Genomic DNA, 20153 nt, shown 5'->3' with positions numbered 1-20153 from the left:
AAAACACAATCACACGCGCGCACAACACGTCACTCATGTGTGCACGTTCACGGAAAATGTTGGGGACTAATAATAAACACAAAAGCACCAGGATAAAAATACGTAAATATAGCCTACCTTATCATATGTTTTTTAACAAATTTAAAAAAATATGAATGTCTCATATAAATTTGGCACCAAGTCTCAGTCTATCTTCATTCTCAAAATTGTAGTGGTTCTCAGCCAGTGGGTCGTGACCCATAGTTGGTCGCAGAGCTGTTTTAAGTGTGTATCGAATGTGCTCTTGGGAAAAACTGCTGCAAAAAATCTCTGATTTACTAAAGCCCAGTGGGGTCTTTCATCTTTACATTTTATGGTACATTGTTTTGCCATGACAACAGGAACAGTTTAGTTGTTTCGCTGTTTATTAAAAAGCTGGTTTACTCATGATAATGGGTGCGTTTTTCACGTTCAGAAAACAACCAAATGTCAGGAAACAGAGTAAGAGGAAATTACTGCATGCATGTCCTTTCAAAGCTTCTTTAATGAAGTGCTTTTTAAATTTGTCTCTTTGATATATATGTTTTGTTCCATCTAAGGTCAAGATTGCAACATTTATTTCTAAATAAACTTGAGTGGTTGCAGATCACTGCTGTTGGATTACGCCTATGTCAGAGCAGAGGGATGTAATGTGTCATTACATTTTAGAAGGTTTTTCAAATTCCACTTCTTTCATAAATGAAATCTGGCAGTTGTAAACCACATCGCAAACATTACACACTAAGAAACATTTCAGAAATTAAACAGAGATGAAGGTCAGAGATCTAATCAAGGATTAAATTATGTATAGACCTGTTTTAGAGGTAGTTACATGAACAGTGGTTCACTTTGGTTTTACTCTAGCTATGTTATTGACCTTAGTACATGAGCCAATGTAGCTATGTAAGCTTTAGTAACATAAGCTTTAGCAAACATAGCTAAAGCTAGCGTAGCTACATAGATAATGTATCTACATAGCTTAAATAGCTGCTTTGTGAGCTTTGCTTTAGCCCTATGTAGCTTCATTCGCTATGTAGCTCTGTTATAGATAGCTATGTTTGCTTTAATGAACATAGCTAAAGCAACCTTAGCTACACTGATAAAGTAGATACATAGCTGCTTTGTGAGCTTAGCTTTAGCTCCATTAGCTATGTAGCTTTGTTAGCTACTTAGCTCTGTTATGTATGTAGCTCTGTTATCTATTGCTCAGTTTGCATTTGTAATGTGAGCTTTAGCAAACTTAGCTTAAGCTAACTTAGCTACATAGCTAAAGCAGCTAAGTTAGCTTCACCAATGCAAGCTTAAGCAAAAGCTAACTTAGCTATATATAAGAAGCTTACATAGCTGTTTTCGTGAGATTAGCTTTTGCTCTGTTTGCTATGTAGCTTACATATCTGCTTTGTGAGCTTAGCTTTAGCTCCATTAGCTATGTTGCTACATTAGCTATGTAGCTACTTTAGCTGCGTAGCTCCATTATCTATGTAGCTAATGGAGTAGGTAAGATACTCCTGCCGCCTTAGAATTTTTTCGTGGAGGACGTTCTTTTTTTCCTGTCAGCAGGCTGCTTACTCAGCTTTATTAAACGTTGTGTAATCAGGTTTTGTTGGTCAAGTTTTTAACTTTTAGTATCCTGTTACCTCTGCCTTTACTCTAACCCTATACAAAAGTTTAATAGTGTTTTTTTTCCATAAAGTTTTAGCATATATATCTGTTCTGTGATGTATGGCATCTCAAAATAATGGACTGTTGGAACAGCCATCAGAGATGAAAGGTCTGCATCCAGAGTGTCTTGGATAAAATTCTATCTCTGGTGTCCTTCCAATAGAAGAAAATGAAATAAAGTACAGTTTAGGGTGCTTCAGGGTAGATAACATGATAAGACCCCCTTGTTAATGCTGTCTCTCAGTGAAAACAGTCCTCTAAAATGTACTTTGTGGAAATACCTGGTTGAATTGCTCCCTGGGTGTCCCCTTAAAAGGGTCTTTAAAGTTACCCTTCAGTTGCAAAACTGACTGATGAACTGCCTTCTACAGTGACATGTTAAACAGAGCTATTATAAGTGTTCTTTAGTGTGTTATTCCAGTCAATAAAACACAATCTATTACCTCATAGGCTGATCTACACACTTGAAATTTGGTTTGATTTTTGTCTACCTAATCTAGGGGACATAACTACTTCCGCATTATCAAGGGCAACACATGTTTGTTTACAGGTAATGAACAGACTGGATTATGAGTTAGATGAAAATTTTGACCACTGTGAGTGAACTCAGAGTTATGGGGAAAAATCTGTTGGCTGAAAGTGTGAGTTTCTTTGTAATTTCTTATGCCACATTTATCTTTTTATGTTTATATTGATATCTCAGTCAGTTGAAGATGGAGAAAAATAAACAACCCATAATAGTTCTTTTTATGCTCTCACAGTCTAATATATCTGCCATGTTGACACAAGTTATTTGGTCTTTTGTTGAGATGATTAAAAGACATATCTGCTCCAAGCGTCACTGCTGCGTCAGTATTTCTAATTGGTATCTCTGAGGAATGTGGACGCACATCATGGACGAGTTTCTGCTCCAGTATGCGGAGAGAAAAAGCGTTGTAGACATCAGGAGGCATTTCGTTCATGAAGTGTGCAGACACAGACTGTATAACCATATTAGCTCCAAGCACTGTATAGATACTAGGGTTTAAAAAGACTACTGTAGAAGTTGAAGTATCAACTCAAGCTTTTTACTCAAGTAAAAGTGTAAAAGTACTGGTTTCAAAACTACTTAAAGTATAAAAGTAAAAGTAATTTAAGGGGGAAAAAATGCCATTAAAGACAAAAGCTTAGGCCATGCCACAGGGTCCTATAGTGCACTACCCCAACCCCCCAAAAAAACATTTTTCTAAAAGCCATAATGACTGTAATGAAATATAAAAATGTTAATGTTGAAAAATTCAGGATGCACCTGTTTCAGCTGTATTTATGCCCATTGAAAATGAACACATTTTAGTACATGCAAATATATTCAAGAACCATATATGTGGACTACCAACCTCCTCGCTGGTGCTTGGTTGGGACATTTCGCTCGAGTCTCTGCCATGGAGATCTTCGTACTAGGCTACATACGTCTGCTATTTCCTTGCTGGAGTGTGACGTGATTTGTGTCGTGCACAGGTGCAATGGATCGCGTACAAACCAATAGGGTGTTGGAATGGTATTATGTTTATACTTCTCATCCAACCACAATCAAATTCACTCTATCCGGATGGCGCGATTTATCTGGATAGGTTTTTGTTTTTTTATTTGTGGTTTTTTGAACGATGACAAGCTGCAATGAAAACAAGCTGAAATGAAATAGAAGTAACGAGGCTATTTTTAATATGTTAGGAGTAGGAAGTACAGATAATTGCTTGAAAATGTAAGAAGTAGAAGTAAAAAGTAGGATGAAAAATTATTACTCCAGTAAAGTATAGATACCCAAAATTTCTACTTAAGTAAGGTAACGAAGTATTTGTACTTTGTTATTTGACACCTCTGTGATTCATCTGACCACAGAACAGTTTTCCCTTTAACCTAAGTCCATTTTAAATGAGCTTTGGCTTGGAGAAGACAGCAGCGCTTCTGGATCATGTCCACATAAGGCCTCTTTTTGCATGTTACTGCATTAACTTGCATTTTAGTCAGAACCCCTCTGTCAAGAAACACAACTGATTTGTGCTTGGAAATTTCTCTTTACTAGGAGTTAATAATTTGTTCTTATTGCTGTTATTTATATTTGACTGTGTTGCTATTCTGGGATCCCCCTGCCTATAGCAAGCAGGAACAGCACACATTCCTGCTCTTCCTGTGCCTATAAGGAGAGCCTGAGGCAGCGAGAGAAGCAGCAATAAACCCAGAGCAGAGCAGGCATCAGTGACAACAGAATGACACTGATTAAGTCAGATATGGCATAAAGGAGGAGATGGGGTGGAGGAGGGTTGCAGAAAGCAGCTTGCAGAGGGAGAAGCTAACTTTAGCCAGGCTACAGCAGTTTAAATACGGTAGCAATTAGTCAATAGCGTGCCCAATGCTAATCAGCTGGCCGTCAGCTGAGGAGGGCTTGCATGAGATCAGTTGATCTTGATGTTATGGAAGTGTTCGACTCTGGCCTGTCTGAACTAAAGCTATATGCTTGATTTGTGGATGGCACGCTGAACTGTCTTGACAGATAATAATTTCTGGAAGTGTTCCTGAGCCCATGCAGTGATTTCCAGCATACAGTCATGCCCGATTTTAATGCTGTATCGCCTGAGGGCTCTTTGTCCTTGTCCCTAGCTCACAGAGATTTCTCCAAATTTGTTGAATTTTTTGGTGATGTTATGGACTGCAGATGGTGGGATATTTAATGTCTTTTCATTATTACATTGAGGACCATTTTTCTGAAATTGTCCCCGCAATTTTTAGACACATCTGCCCAGCTTTACTTCTGAAAAACTATGCCTCTCTAAAATACCCCTTTTAGTCCCAGTCATGTTACTGACAAGACCTGGGCAATATGGCCTAAAAATCATATCACGGTATTTTTCTTGCCTTTGACAATAACGGTATTATATCACAGTATTACAAAATTAAAAAGAGATAATGCTTTTTAATCAAAATTCAAGTGTTATTAACCCCCTTTTCCCCTTAAAACAAAGCCTTTGATGGCATACCCAATTTATCTTTAAGTATAGGAACACAGAAAACGTTTTATTTTTAAAGTCTCTCTAGGTTTACTTCTGTCTAACTGCACTCCAAGTTTCGCATTTCATCTCTAACCTGATGAGGTGTGTAAAGCTGCTAATGACTAGAACACATTTCCAAGTGAAGGCATTCACAATAAAAAGCGTTTCAGGAAAATAACAGCTGCAGACTTTTATTTTTGAACAGCTTGACGGAAGTATTGTGTTTAGCATTGAGTTAGCTTAGCTTTGGCTGCCGTACCGGAGAATACGGCTAGTTTAAAGCAGCTTTTCTGAGCTCATTTAACATCACAGCCTGGATCTTTGACTCACTGTGGACTGAGAAAAGAAAGTCATAAGTTAAAATAGACTTTTAAACATTTGTGTATGCCGTTGTAAGAGGAAGGGCTGCAGCGCTGGGCTGTGAGACCAGCCAAAGCAGCACTTAGCTTGTGTTACAGCCCCAGGCAGGCTGACAGAGACCGCACACTGACTTAGCTGCGGTACAGCCGTCAGACTTTGAGAGGAAAAAACACGTGTTTTTGTCTGCTCTCACACTGAGGCAGATACGTTGACGTCATTAACAAGCTTATCACGATTGGTCGGTAGAGTCCAAATCTCTACCGTAGGCCAAATTTATATCATTTATACCGTCTACCGCATATACAGCGCACCCCTATTACTGACCTGTTGCCAGTTAACCTCATTAGCTGCAAAATGCTCTGCCTCAACTATGTTGGAATTGGGATTGCCTTTTTATCCACCCACCACCCAGCTCCCATACTTTCTCTGTTACTAGACTGATTTAAAGTTAGGTTGAGACATTGCCAATATGGCAACTGAAAACCATCCTTTGGCCTCAAAATGCCTCTTTAGAAACTGCTGATTGATGACACTGAGACTATATCCATGTTTTATACAGCCCATAGTTGGACCTAGTAACTACAAACTTATTTCAAAAAATGTTTTCTTATGTGATAAACCAACTGAGAAGTGGGATACATACCAGCTTTATTCTTAAACCAGTTTGGCTGCCTCCTATTGGTGCACAGAATGCAATTTTAGCCTGGTTGGTGTTGGTTTCACTTTTAGCTACACTTTTAAGAGGCTTTGTAATATAATAGTTATGGCTATGAATATAAAATATGTACAGGTCCCACATATGCCTGTATTAGACATTTTTATGGTAGTTTTCATTGACTGCTAATTAAATTCAATCAATAAGCTAAATAATCAAGTGTGTAACTTTAACGATTGTATGCCCCGTATTTCACCTTAAAACAATCTTCATTGAAGCAATCTGCCCTCAACTGTCCCTCTTAATTGGGGACATGAAAGACAGCAAAATAAACTGCGACATTTTTTCCCATGAAGAAGAGAACATGATTGGATGATTGGTAGCCATCAGGTATTTGGCTGCTTTGTCTGACGGGGGATTCCGGCCATTACTGGACTTGACTCATTAGCGGAGCCGTGGCTTGGCTTCATTAAACGCACTCGCCGCATTCTTTTAAAGGAATTTGGATTTTTAAGGCCTGGGATGGAGGAGATGGATGAGATGTCACGGTAACTGACCAAAGACAATTGATTTGAGGAGATGCCACTATGAACAGCAGCTTTCATCTTGTGTGTGGCGGTTATGAGGCCTTTGAAGGAACGCTATGTTTGAAGTGCATATTTTAGAAGTAGAAATAATGCTTTGTGCCTCTCTGTTTCCGAGCTCAAAGCGAGCGGCCGCTGCTTTGAGGGTCAGGATGAAGGACAAACTTACTCAACAGTGTCCATCTGTTGAGCGGGGTAATACTCAGGAGTCCTGCACTCAACATGACATGCAAATGATGACCATTCTTCATTCATCTGTGTATGCAATCTGGTCTTACATTACAACATGCTACTATTAACAACACAGTCACTCTTGTATTTATTTGAGCTGCCAGTTCACACCACAGTTTGGTCAGATGCCACTAAATTACAGCCAGGTCACGCTGAAGGAGGGACCTGGCAGGAAAAACACTTTGTACCAGTACAGAGCCAAAACAGCCGAGTTCATGACACAGAGCTCTCCCGACCTTTGTGGGTGCAGGTCAAGATTTTATAAGCAAAGAAAAAGTCAGTATTTTAAACTTGTTCTGCCTTGATGAGTAGTAAAGCCATTGTTTACCCAGAGATAATAGTGATTTCTAGAATAATTTCCACTTCCACCACTTTTAGAAGACATCTGTTTCAGGAAGGATTATAAGAACTTGAGCGAACTCCTGAAGAGTTTTTAACAGGTTTATAATGTTACATCCAACATTTAACTACTTAACAGCAAGTTGTTGGAGCTTCTCTTCTTTTTTTTTCTTTCTTATTTTTATGTTTTATTTATTTATTTATTTATTTGTGCTTCAGTATAACGGAAAAAAAAATCTTAAAAATAAAGCTGTTGGAGCTTCTCAATAAATGTTTGACAAGATGGTAAAACATATAAAAGACTGGCTTGGGAATACATAAACTGTAAAAAAAAAACATGGAGGTAGCCTTTGGATTTGAAGAGGTGTCTTGATGTCAATTGATGGTCATCATACTGGAAATGCTGTTTAATCATATCTATAGATTAACCCAGTAACAGACAAAGAGGTGGTGCTGATGCAGGCCTACAACACACTCTACTGTCTGACAAATTAGCCATGCCTCTGATCAATCTTAACCAATAAAACACATGAGATATTCTAACATGGACTTAAATGTCCTGCCTCAAGTGTACACTACATTTATTTTAACCTGTTACATTTTTTAGTACAGTAGTTTATAATCATATCTCAACTGTTGTGCTGAGTTAAGATGTTCCAGTTGTATGCAGCACAAAAAGTCCACAGTTCAATAAAGAAAAGATGAAGGCAGGGCTTAACATTAACTTTGTTGCACACAAGCCACTGTCTCTAGTACTTTTCCATAGTTACAAGCTGCAATATTCTTTTTATAAATAACATTATATACAATTAAGGTTGACTTTGGCTTGCTAAAATGCATTTGAACTAGGATCTGCAATCATTGGAAATGTTAATAAACACTGTACTTGAAACTTTAAACTACATTTTTTCATTCACTCTGGAGAAAACACAAATTAAAAGGGGACATATTTTGCAAAAAATACTTTTTCATGCTTTTCTAACAATCCCCACAATCCCCTCAAGTACCAGGAAAATCCCCCCCCCCCCACACACACACACAACTTTAAGAAAATGTTTACTGAAACAAGCCGTTCTCAGATTTTCCCCTCATGATGTCATGTGGGGAGTTAGCACCGCCCCCAGGGTTGGTTGGCCCTCCCCGCTTTAAAGAAAGTTCCACCCTCTTCTCCTGATCCTCCTCTCAGCTGCAGGAGGCTCAGGAGAGCCATATCCATTAAGCCACATCCATTTCCTCAGAGGGGCGGAGTCAGACAACTCATTAACATTTAAAGCCACAGAAACAGCTTGTTCTGAGCAGGGCTGAAACAGAGGGGTTTTTAGACATGCAAAAATCCAGTACTGGAGTGTTTTTTTAGCAACAAACTTCACAGATATGTTTTGGAGACCTCTGAGACCGATCTAAACTTGTCTTAAAAGGGTAAAATATGTCTCCTTTAACCAACAATGTATGTTGGTTCAATAAAAAGGGGACTCAAATCTAGCACTTTGCAATTATTTTGGGGAAAAATTGACCCCTTTATGTGCAAAACAGCCATATTTCAATAAGCATCTGGCACCGCAACAGTGTTGGCACTTAGCTCATTAAGAATAAAGCACAAGATGTGTCACTGATGAAATCAACCGGCCAGAGCAGCTAGTGGGAGTCACTGCACTGCCTGTCGACAGCATCCACCCACATTTTGCCAGTTTGCCCTGGACGTACGAAAGCAAGTTTCCAGTAAGAGCTTTATAAATGAATTAAAGCTAGTGTCTTTAACGTTCAGCTGTTAATGGCAGCATCCAACTTTGTCAAACAGGATGCAATGATGAGTGGAATAGCTGTTATCAGTGAGAAATGTGAGGGCAGACGGGTCGTTCATCCTCATAATCCAAAACAGACATAGAGATGGCTTCAGTAATCTTTTTTTTTTCAGTCTTAATTTTGTAGTTAATGAATAATAAATAATAAAGTTTAAATGTAAATTCTTGATCCAAACAGATACCTGGATGTATGTAGTGAGAGAGCCTCTCCATATCGGACCCTTCAAAGTTGTAAATTATCAATGTTATCTCTGCCTTTAGAGAAGGGCATATATTTATTTTTGTTCACACTTTTGAGGAGGTAATGGAGTTCTAAGTTACACTGAAATGTCTTTAAACTTAACAGATTCACATGTTGTCACTTGTTGTTTCTAGGAGCTTATCGTTACTCTGTGAAAGTTTTTCCTCCTCTAAAAAAATATCCTCCTTGATGAGTGTCTGTGTGACTCTGCGATGCCTCCACCTTTCTCCACACAGCAACAACTTAATCCCTCACTAACGGAGACTGTCCCCAGGCTCTCCATTCACACCGCTCACCCCAGTCCCCTCTCCAACACCTGACCTCCGACATGCCGGGAAAAGTGACAATGAACGGAGGAGGAGGAGGAGGAGGAGGATGGATGGATGGAGGAAGAGGACGTGGAGTAACAGAGTGCAATAACAACAAATCCCAGGAACTCTCTGAGATCTGATGCAACTGAAGTACCAGAAGAAAAAGAGACAGAAAAAGCAAATCATTCAGCAACAGAGAGGATTATAGAGGAATATCTGCAAATCTACAAGTGTAACCATTTCATATGACTGGGTAAAAATCAAAATAAATGTCAAACTATCAGCTGCTTGTTCTTGGCGCAGATCTAGACAGTTTCTTTGATTCATGCCAGATCCTCACACAAATATGAAATGAAAACTACCCCTGCAGTTTTCTTTTTATAAACTCTTTAAACACAAACAGACTATACCAAACATGCATTCTAAATAGAGATAACAGTAACAAGATTCCTAGAAATTTATAGTATTGTGGCTTCCATTAACCTGCATGGCATAACAGAGCATAACCTTTAAAATTCTCAAAACAAGTACACACAACTAGCCACTGACTGTTTCATTTAACTGTGGGTTCAGGCTGAGTCACAACCTCCTGTGAGAAAAAAAAAATGCAAATGTGGAAGTGCAAAAGACCCATGGTTTCTCAAGGGTCCACTTAAAACCTTAAACGAAAGACCAAGCTTTGCCCATTACAGTCTGTTACCAGAAAACAAATTTGGCATCAGAAGTTCATTTCTTTATTATTTGTGTTTATAATGCACACTGTAAGTTTTTTTTTAATTCATCCATATAGTTTTTTTTTTTTCAAATCAATCTGGGGTCATTTTATATTGCTGTATTTTATTATATTATTTAGTATTACTTGATATTATATTGTATCAAGTCCCATCATATCATACCACTCCCAATGACTGTTTTTGTTCCATATCATTTCTACAGTATCTGATCTTACAGTTTCATGTCTTATTGTAATGTACTGTATCAGATGTTAGTTTTGTTGTATTGATAATACTGTATTGATCATACTGGATTTATTGTATTGTATGGTACTAGTTATATGTTATCATATTGTTTTGATTGTATCGCTCCATATTGATCATGTCATATTTATTGTATCCTATGGCATTGATTGTATCATATCATATCTTATTCATCATATTATAGCGTATTGATCATACTGTATTTATTAAACCATATGGGACTGATTGAATTGTACTTTATTGCATCTTCCTGACTGTGTTTTATCATATTGTATCATATTGTCTTAAAGGGGAAATTTTTTACCCTTTTAAGACAAGACAAAACATGCCTGTGAAGTTTGTTGCCAGTACAGGACTCTTGCATGTCTAAAAATCCCTCTGTTTCAGCCCTTCTCAGAATGAGCCGTTTCTGTGTCTGTGGCTTTAAACGTTAATGAGCTGTCTGACTCCGCCCCTGACCACGCCCCTCTCAGGAAATGGATGTGGCACTCCTGATGTTACAGACACTTCCATCCAAAAGTTAGGACCTGACAGGGTTTCAAACCATCAATCTCCCAGCTTGTGGTCAGAAGGGTAACCCATGGAGCTATCCAGCCTCTCAGCTAGTTGATGAGAGGATCAGTAGAGGAAAGTGAATCTTCTCCAAGTGGGGGAGGGCCAACCAAACCTGGGGGCTAGTGCTTACTCCCCATGTGAGGTCACTAGGGTTAAAATCTGAGAACAGCTTGTTTCAGCACACATTTTCTGAAAGGTGGAGAAAGAGAGGGAAGAAGGAATGGATTTTTCTGGTACTTCAGGGGATTGTGGACAGGCCAGGGACACATATTTTTGTTACAGAAGCCTGAAAAAGTGATTTTTGCATAATATGTCCCCTTTAATTATATCTATTGAACATATCCTATTGTGTTATCTTGACCTTATTATAGTTTTGTTTCATATCATATTGTAACGTATCGCACTGATTGTATCATATAGTTCTGATCATATGGTATGGTATGGTACTGTATCATACTATATCCTACCATATCTGAATTGTATTGTACCATATTGTATAGTGTTGTATCCTATAATATAATATCATTACATAGTATATTGTTTTGTATCATATTTTTTATACTGTATCATGTCAGTATGGTATGTATGCATGGTATTGAACTGACATCAAATCTCTTTGTACTACCATACTTTATCATGTCATATTGTGGGATCGTTATCATTGTACTGTATTGTATTGTATTGTCTGTATCGTACCACCCCGGGGGTGGGCTGGAGCCTATCCCAGCTGTCATTCCAGCTGTCACCCCATCATCATTAGGCGAGAGGCGGGGTACACCCTGGACTGGTCACCAGTCAATCGCAGGGCTGACATATAGAGATAGACAACCAGGCACGCTCACATTCATACCTACGGCCAATTTAGAGTGATCAATTAACCTAATGAACATGTTGTGGGAGGGAACTGGAGTACCCGGAGAGATTATGACCCGGAGGTTATGCAAAGGGAGAACATGCAACCTCCACACAGAAAGGCCCTGTTCGGGAAGCCAACCAGCAACCTTCTTGCTGTGAGGCAACAATGCTAACCACTGCGCCGCCGTGCCGCCCTCAAGTCATGTCATGTCATGTCATATCAGGTTATAACATATATCATATAACATATATCATATCATATTGCATGGTATAATATTTGACTGTTTTAACATGTTATGGAGTGTATCTTTTCCTGTCTTAACCTATCTCCTGATGTTTAATTTCGTAACATTGTATTTTATCCTTTTGTGTCAGGTCATATCGTATCATATCATATCGTATTGTATCGTATCGAATTTATTTATCGATTGTATTGTATTGTATAAAATATCGTATGGTATGAATTTGTATAGAATGGTATGGAATTGTACTGTGTGGTGTGGTATCATAAAGTGTCATTCAGGAGCAAAATTAGGAAAAATCAAGAGAAGTCAAACCACAGAATGAAACCAAAATTAAAATATAAGTGGGTGTTTTTTAAATTGTTTAGTACATATTATCATAAAGGCTGTGTCCTTGTAGTGTTTGTAAGTTTCAATTAATGTTAATATTACTATGATTAGAAGATAAATGATGCAGGAATTAGATGGATCAAGTGAGATGTAAAGGTGAAAAAAAGAAAAAAGAAAAAAGAGTTTGGTCTGTACCAGTCCCCTTTTTTTGGTGTCTTAAGATAACATTGGTGAACTGATGCTATAAATAAACATTTTGATTGAAAGATATTAGATAACAGATAAAGGACAGATAATAGGAGATTACATGTAAACTGAGCAAAGTTTGAGGCAGTCTTAGAGAAGCCCAGATGTCTAAATGAATGGTGTTGTACTGGTAGAGCTCAGAGATGCCCTGAAGAGTGCTGGCCTGTGATTGACTGACTCTTTCTGCTTCACCTCCATTGCCCTACTTCCCTGGGGGCTGCTGGGCCTTCAGGCGGTGCAGGCTGGGAGGATTAGAGGGGATGCTGGTGTGCAGGGCCGGGCCAGGCTGCAACAACGCCAGCAGCGCTCAGAGCCGGTGTCGCCAGAGAGATCTGCCAGGTACGCCATGGAGGATTAGAGGCAGTAGTGCTGGCACTGAGAGAGGGGCGACGTGAGGAGACACGTCCCACGAGGCCCTCATCTCTGTGGAGCTCTGCATGGCCCTGAGGAAGCATGGGATACATGCTGCTGGGTTATTTTGAGCACAAGGAGGTGGTTGGAAGACATCAGCTGATGGACACATGGAGAAAATGTAGAGGTATTTTGAATTTTCTCCTGAAAAAACAAAGAAAAGAAAGCAGGGACCGTTTTAGATCATGCCTTTTAGTATCAGTTAAACAGGAGAGGTTTGGGATATACCTGAGTACTTGTAACAATGTAAACCTGTTTCTGTTGTACTTTAGCGCCATCTGCTGAAATTCTTTTGCTAGTTAAAAAAGTCAAATGACTTCTGTATCATAGCTTTGGCTCAGGCCTATGAAGACAGAGTTGTATGGGCTCTCTTGGGGGCTGGCAGCTCTCTTGAGGTTGTCAGAAGTAGATTTACATGTTAAGTTACCCAAACATAGTTGATAGTTGATACAAGGGTTAATCAGTAGAGAGTTATTCAGTGACTTGTTGAATATTTCAAAGTCAACTAGAAGTAATAATATCAGAAAGCGAAAGCATTTAGGAACAACAGCAACTCAGCAATGAAGGGGAATACCAAGTAAAATCAGAGTGAGGTCCATGACTGCTGATGGTACTTTAAAGTCACCAATGCTCTGCTGATTCTATAGCTGAAAACTTCCACCAGCATTAATGTAAGCACAAAACCTGTGTGGTAGGAGCTTCATGGAATTGGTTTCTACATGCAAGCCTCACATATTAAATAACCCTAAATTAAGTATTTGAATAAAATGTCACTACAGTCCTGATTGGTGCAATGGTCAGGTGGCCGTATACTTTTGTCCATATCATGTATGCCATTTACAAAACATTTAATGTGGCCGATTTTAGCTGAAAATCACGGTTAATTTTTCCTGACTTTTTAAGATGAAATGGTCCAGTGTCTATAATGACTTAAACTTAAAATAAATTGACATTTACATTACATTTTTAAAGAGCATCTGTCATATAAACATTTTAAACATTTCACTTTATTGGTAAATTTTCTAAAAATCCCTCCACCCCTATTATTTGTAGTTGAGTCAGTTTTGCTTTATCATTGTTACAGCTGGCACGTATTCTCCTTCACTTCACCTTTTCCTTAGCAACTTAAACAACCTAAGGCAAATTAAAAGAAGTCAAAAAGGGTCAAAGCAACAATTCAAGATCAGTCATTGTGATTAAAAGTAAAATTTTAAAGAGCTATGATGCTCCAACTTTGTCTGCCCCATTTTACCTGATGGCACATTTTGGCTGAATTTACTGTATCATTTGTTGCATTTTTAAGATTATTACTTTTCCTGCTTTTTTTCAAAGAAGAGAGACACTTCCATTCCCTGACATTGAATAAAATAAAGAATCTAGTTTGTTAGTTTTTAAAAAGGTTGTAAAATCTAACAAAAGACTGAACTGTTGTAAATATGTCAAACTTTACCAGAGTCTGCAGATCTCATCCTGATCTGTTTTCCAGACTTCTTCACATTACCTTTGCACTGAGGGGACAATGAATAAATTCCTCTCTGCGTGTTGATTGGTTTATGATGAAGTCACATCCTCAGGGCTGTAGGAAGACTTCTCCATGACGACCACAGTAGTGTGCTGTTTTTGGGTTGCCCTCCTCTGCCTGAGAGGAGACCTCACAGGGAGACTAACACCTGCTGGAGAGCTCAAGGTGAGGAAACAAATAAGGAGTCACAGAGGGTGACAGACCTCTGTGAGATGAAGAGGACATAATGTGGTGTGTTTTGTTGTTACAAACTTCTTTATCAAAATGAGTGTATTGATTTTACTGCATTTGAATCTAGTCTGCTCGTGTCATCATTTTAGGCACCAAAAACACTCATGTTTAACTATTCTCCATAATATACTTTCTTTATTTCTTTTGTTTTTTTATTTTCATCATCATTGACATTTTTCTCTATTCTAAATGTATTTACTGCATATAACTCCAGCTAATATCCAACTCTGCCTTCTTACTAAAAAGTCCTGCAATGAAAGGCCAGTCTTTTCTCCTTTTTAATGTCTGGTAAGTCCTAAAAAAAAAAAAAAAAGTCTTTTATTTGTCAGTAATCATCTGAGCACTTGCACTCCATGCCAGCAGGGGGCAACATAATAATGATGGTGACTGGTTTTTGCACATCTGTGATTTGTTTTTGTATATGTTTGGCTGGTAGCATCGCTGACATCATTTTAAAATAAAAAAGTAAAATTGTAGTTTCCAGATGTGCAAGCCTGACTGACACCTATCCACACAGACTCAGGGCTGTGATTGCAGCCAAAGGTGACACGAAGGGGGTGAATATTTATGCAGTCACTTTTACATTACTTATTTTTATTAAATTGACATCTCCTAGAAGAAATCTATTTTCACTTTCACCTTAAAGAGTTGTTTTTTTGGTCAGAAAAGCCAAATTATATTGCCCATTATTTACCAAAAGGTAAACATCCAAGATGGTGAATACTCTTTATAGGCACTGTATCATATGTTGGCAAAAACCCAAGATTTGCATCCCTAATTATTTGACATTTTGTGGGTTTGTAGATACTCTAGATACCAAAATTTGTTGGGAAAAAATCTGCCTTTCTTTCAATCACAGTCTGGTGACTCACTGTTACCAGTTAGGATATGTTGAAACACAATAAAATGTGTAATATACTCATATCTGAGAAAATATGCAATGTAGTTTTTAAAATGTTGGGCTGCACCAACAATTACTCACATTACTGAACAAACTGTCCCATTTAACAGAGGTTTTGTTCATTAAATGCAATAAAAAAATGCACAAAGCAAGAAAAATAATCCCAGCTTTTTCCCCAGAGAATGCCCGACTGTATATTTTGAGAAGAAATGTATTAAAAAGACTCATATATCCATCATTTTTACAAAATGCTGAATAATCTTACAGTCAATCTGCCCAATGATAAAGATTGTTGCAGCTTTTATCACAGCAAATCAAAGTTGTAAGGTTGCCTCAGAGTGTTGTGTGCAGCATGAACAAATGTATAGATATGATTTGCCCTTTAAATGTTTAATTTTATACAGACACAAGCATACATTTACAGCTTTAAAGCTTACATCTAAATGCAAAAGAGCAGCCTTAGAAACACATATGAAGGCTCTGCTTCACTCCAGTTTAGCCACCAGGGGGCAGAGTAGAGCTGTGTCAACACTGGCTAGAGTGAGTCCTCTCAGCTTAGAACAATGAATCAAATGTAGAACTCCTGATCATTGTCTATCACTTTCTTTTCTTCTTCTATGGGAGCGCTAATGATGCTGCAGCTGTCAGAGTGGTGTATGGAAACATCACTCAGAGACGCAGAAGCACTCACACTCACACCTGGGCTGTTCATGCGAGACCCTATGAGGGTGGAGGGGGTGCTGCTGTTGCTGAAGCTGTTCGGAGTCCGTCTCAGTTTGGCAGATTTGTAAATGTTCTCAGGGATGCTGGGAGAAAAGGAGGCTCTGACTTCCTCTGACTGTGCCGATAACGGTCGAGGAGTGTGGGGCAGGCTGGGTTTGATGTACGCAGACACCACAGAGAGGTCCAAGCTGCTGCCTGGGTTTACTTTGTCCCCCGTGTCCACGTCCGTCTCCTCGGCTCCAACCAGAGCGTCCACGTTGAGCCGGAAAGGCGGAATGAGAGAGGAGCGTCTATTGAAGGAGTGACTCCTGTGATGGATGCTGGAAGAGGGGCCAGGGGAAGAGCAGGTAGAGCGGGAGCTGCCCGAACCCAGGTTAGGCAGAGAAAAGAGGGATCCAGATCTGTGGCCCCTCCACTCGGTCCTCCAGCTGTCTGGATAGCGGCCGTCAGTCCATTGTGCCTCTTCATCAAGCTCATCAAAGGCCAGAGAGTGTGAGCTGTGGGGGGAGTGGTGGACTCTCTGACGGGATGCGGATCGGTGGTGGTGGTGTCGGCGGTTCTTCAAGGAGGCGGAGCTGCGGGTGACGGTGGAAGGAGCCGAGGCTGATTCAGTGATGGTGGGGGAAACGTGGGAGGGATCCTGATGGTGTTTGAAGTGTGAACCCTGGATCTGAAAAAGAAAAGACAAAAAAGTTTATTCATCTCAACATTATTGAAAGCAGAGATAGACAGCAAAAAGAGTGGTAGAAGAAAGTAAAAAAACTTCTTTTCATTCTTATAAAAGCATTCTTTTTTATTTTTAAGGATACAAAAATTGGAAAACAACATTTTTCAAAAAGTTCTTCAGGGTTAACCAGTCTACATGGACCATTTTAGATAAAACAAGGCCTAACTGAGTTTTTTTGTTCATATAGTGTATCTTGGTTACTTTGCTAAAGACACAGACACATTTTGGCAGACTCTTTTCTGCCAAACCTAATAATACATTTTATGTAAAAGTGGTACACTTGTCTCTACAGTAGAAATATTGGCTTGTAATCACAGGAGCGGTAAATAGCAAACATTAGAATTACCTTGATTACTCAAGTAACTCGGGAAGCTATGAGCGTGAGTCAGCATTCAGTGAGCCTTGAAACATGCTAATCTGAATGGAATTTGGTTGTTTGTTATGTTTTTGATCACACATGTAAATCCTGCCTTGATAAACCTCCATGAGCTTCTACTGGGGGTATACTGGCATTTCAGGAATGCTATTAAGCCAGAATGCAATGTATTACACTTGATTCTTTAAGTTCTTGAAACACGCTGAGAATGCTCTTATAAGAGGCTTTCACATTTCCTGCATAACAATAATCTTGCTTCTCAACACTGAAGTCTAAGTCTTAAAAAAAAAACCTTTTAACACATTTAAACCAGGACTGGATGGTGGACATCTTTTACGTCACCAAGCTTGCAATGAACTCTGGGTAAGTCTCGCAACAACATCTGCAGAAATACAGACTTGTAAAGAGTGTACTTTATGGTTGTGAAGGCCTCATCAAAGTCCTCACACACACAGAAGAGTTGCAATATCAAACACTTCCAGAGGAACCCATCTGTGAATCTAGAGTTTGGACTGGAATTAAATCCAAGCTTCTGGCTTCCAGGATTGATAGTCTTGTTACTACCATCAGTGTCTACAGTAGAGGATTTGAGCATGGCCCATGAGGATATTTTATTCTCCTGCATTTTCCATGACTGTAGTCAGTCTAGGTCCCTGCCATGTTTGATCAAATATACGGTTGACATATTCTACTGTAGTCTGACATAGAGAATTTCAGCGATATTACACAAAAGTTTGCCCAACTCTGGAGCTGAATTTTTAATGTTTACAAACTTAGTTTCTCCTCTTTTTTGATTTTTTTATAACATTGCATTACTAATGGACTGGCCAGATTCCATGTCTGTAATGCAAAGGTTCAAGTTAATACACTACTTCCTGTCAGAGAATGACCAAATCAATTAGTTATTTGTGGAGAAGGAGGCTGTAGTTGAAGGGACTGCTAGCCTGTAAACAATGGTGACCAGTGAAGAGATTAGTGTAGCAGCAGTTTGGGCAAAGTTTATGAAAAGAAGAGCAAAGAATTTCACTGAAAGTTGGACTTGGGGGTGAAAAGATGTTGCTCTTCTCCAACCAGCTTCACCAAAATTTGGTTTTTCTACCGGGTACACTGATATTGAAGAAATGTGGTTTGACATTACAACGGCTGCATGTCCAGCTTGCATGGTGCACCTTGCAGTATCTACTAACTTCATGAGTCAGCAACAAAATCCACTTGATTTAATTGATTTCTATAGTAGTATCCTGATAAGCCTAGCAACACAGAACAGAAAAGTGCAATCTTTTCCCCGTCACCATGTTTCTGTTCTTCTCTCTGTCGCTTGTTCACATGGACAAGGAACAAGGAAAGAAAGAGATGACAAGGAGTCAGGAGTGTTGAAAAAGAATATTTCCTTGATCTTCTTTCACTTTTCACTCAACAGAGCATGTCATCTTTTTTATATGGTGAAGATGTGCATTAATTATATCCATGTCAATGTTTGACATGTTATGCTCTGACTTTACTCAGAAGGGAGGCAATACTATTCAGCTCTCCGCTGTCAGCCTCGTCAACACATCCCATAAAACTTCTGTTTATTACATTCAAAATAAAGTGCTGGATTTAATCATTCTACAGGGAAGGCTGACAGAAGAGAATTAAAAACATAATGGATGCAGAGTAGACAGCATGCAAGGTTGTACAATGCTTTATGAATATCTGAGGCTTGCATGCAGTTAGGACACGGTGTTACCCCTCAGCAGTGGGGCACGTCATGTGACATGCAACAGCATGTGATTTTTTGCCATGTGATCTGATTGGCCTGTAATGAATTTGACAGATAGAATGTTTTCCCAATCACTCCACTAGTTTGTTTTTAAAGGTTCTGCCCTCTGTTAACACCATCTGCAGACTGTTGCTCAGATGGATGTGAAAAATATCCCATGGCATGGATATGTGAAACAGTCTATCTGATGTATGGTTACAAAACTCCCGAAAAAAACGTACAAAACTCCCCAAAAAGTGCTGAAATATTCGGTAAAGCTGAATAAGTGATCACAAAAGGTGAACAGGTGGGAGTAATCAGGTTCACACCAGTGAATTTGTTATGCATGTAATGGATCTTCTTCATACTCTTTGCTTGCAAGTATTTTCTTGGGCATTCATTTACTGATGACACATATATGTCCAAATACATAAAGCACTGATATGAAGACAAAATCTGTCATTTGAGAGCCATCTGCACTTCATCGGCTATTTCAGCATCATGGCTTACCACCTGAGATAACTCTTTCCCATCTGACAGGGAAAGTCTTCTACTGTGAGATGCATGTGCAAGGAAAAAACAAAAAATGGAGGGATTTCAGAAGTAGATGGACCTAAAAATTTCAAGAAATTTCAGGACTGTATGTGTGAAAAACATTATATGAATGCACTGAAAGTTTTGTAAAACAGGGTTACAAAGAAAGGAGTTGCACTGGAGACCATTCACCTCTCCCTGGGGAGCTCTCAAGCAACCATGCGCTCCTCACGCAATGTTTAAACCACAAAATGAGAGAGGAAGGAGAAAAGGGTACAAGGTAACCCCAGGGTTTATAAACGCCCCCTGTTCTCAGCCTGGACACTTTATAAATCAAACCAGCAGCTGGAGAAATCATCAGAGAAACCCCATGTGGGTCACACATCCATTTATAGGCTGACGTATCTCAGAACACAGACACTGCTGTTAAGAAAACTCTGCTTGACCACAAATCTGAGGCCTGATTATCATCTACAAGGTAAAAAAGAAAAACGACACACTCCCCCCGTTCTGGCATAAACATGGAAATGTTCTGTTTTACATTATGTAAGGC

The 20153-nt window shown here is 39.1% G+C and overlaps 1 protein-coding gene across 1 annotated transcript in view; it reads right to left on the bottom strand.

Moving 5' to 3' along the window:
• Nucleotides 1-15963: 15963 nt before the first annotated feature.
• Nucleotides 15964-20153, bottom strand: part of LOC121522800 (protein FAM124A) — a 49163-nt gene continuing 44973 nt past the window's right edge. The window contains exon 5 of the mRNA XM_041807451.1: nucleotides 15964-16892. Coding sequence (XP_041663385.1) covers nucleotides 16068-16892 — 825 coding nt within the window. The 3' untranslated portion in view covers nucleotides 15964-16067. The remainder of the gene's footprint in view (nucleotides 16893-20153) is intronic.

Source organism: Cheilinus undulatus, linkage group 15 (assembly GCF_018320785.1).
Source record: "Cheilinus undulatus linkage group 15, ASM1832078v1, whole genome shotgun sequence".
Classification (NCBI taxonomy): domain Eukaryota; kingdom Metazoa; phylum Chordata; class Actinopteri; order Labriformes; family Labridae; genus Cheilinus; species Cheilinus undulatus.
This window is presented reverse-complemented; position numbering and strand designations above follow the sequence as displayed.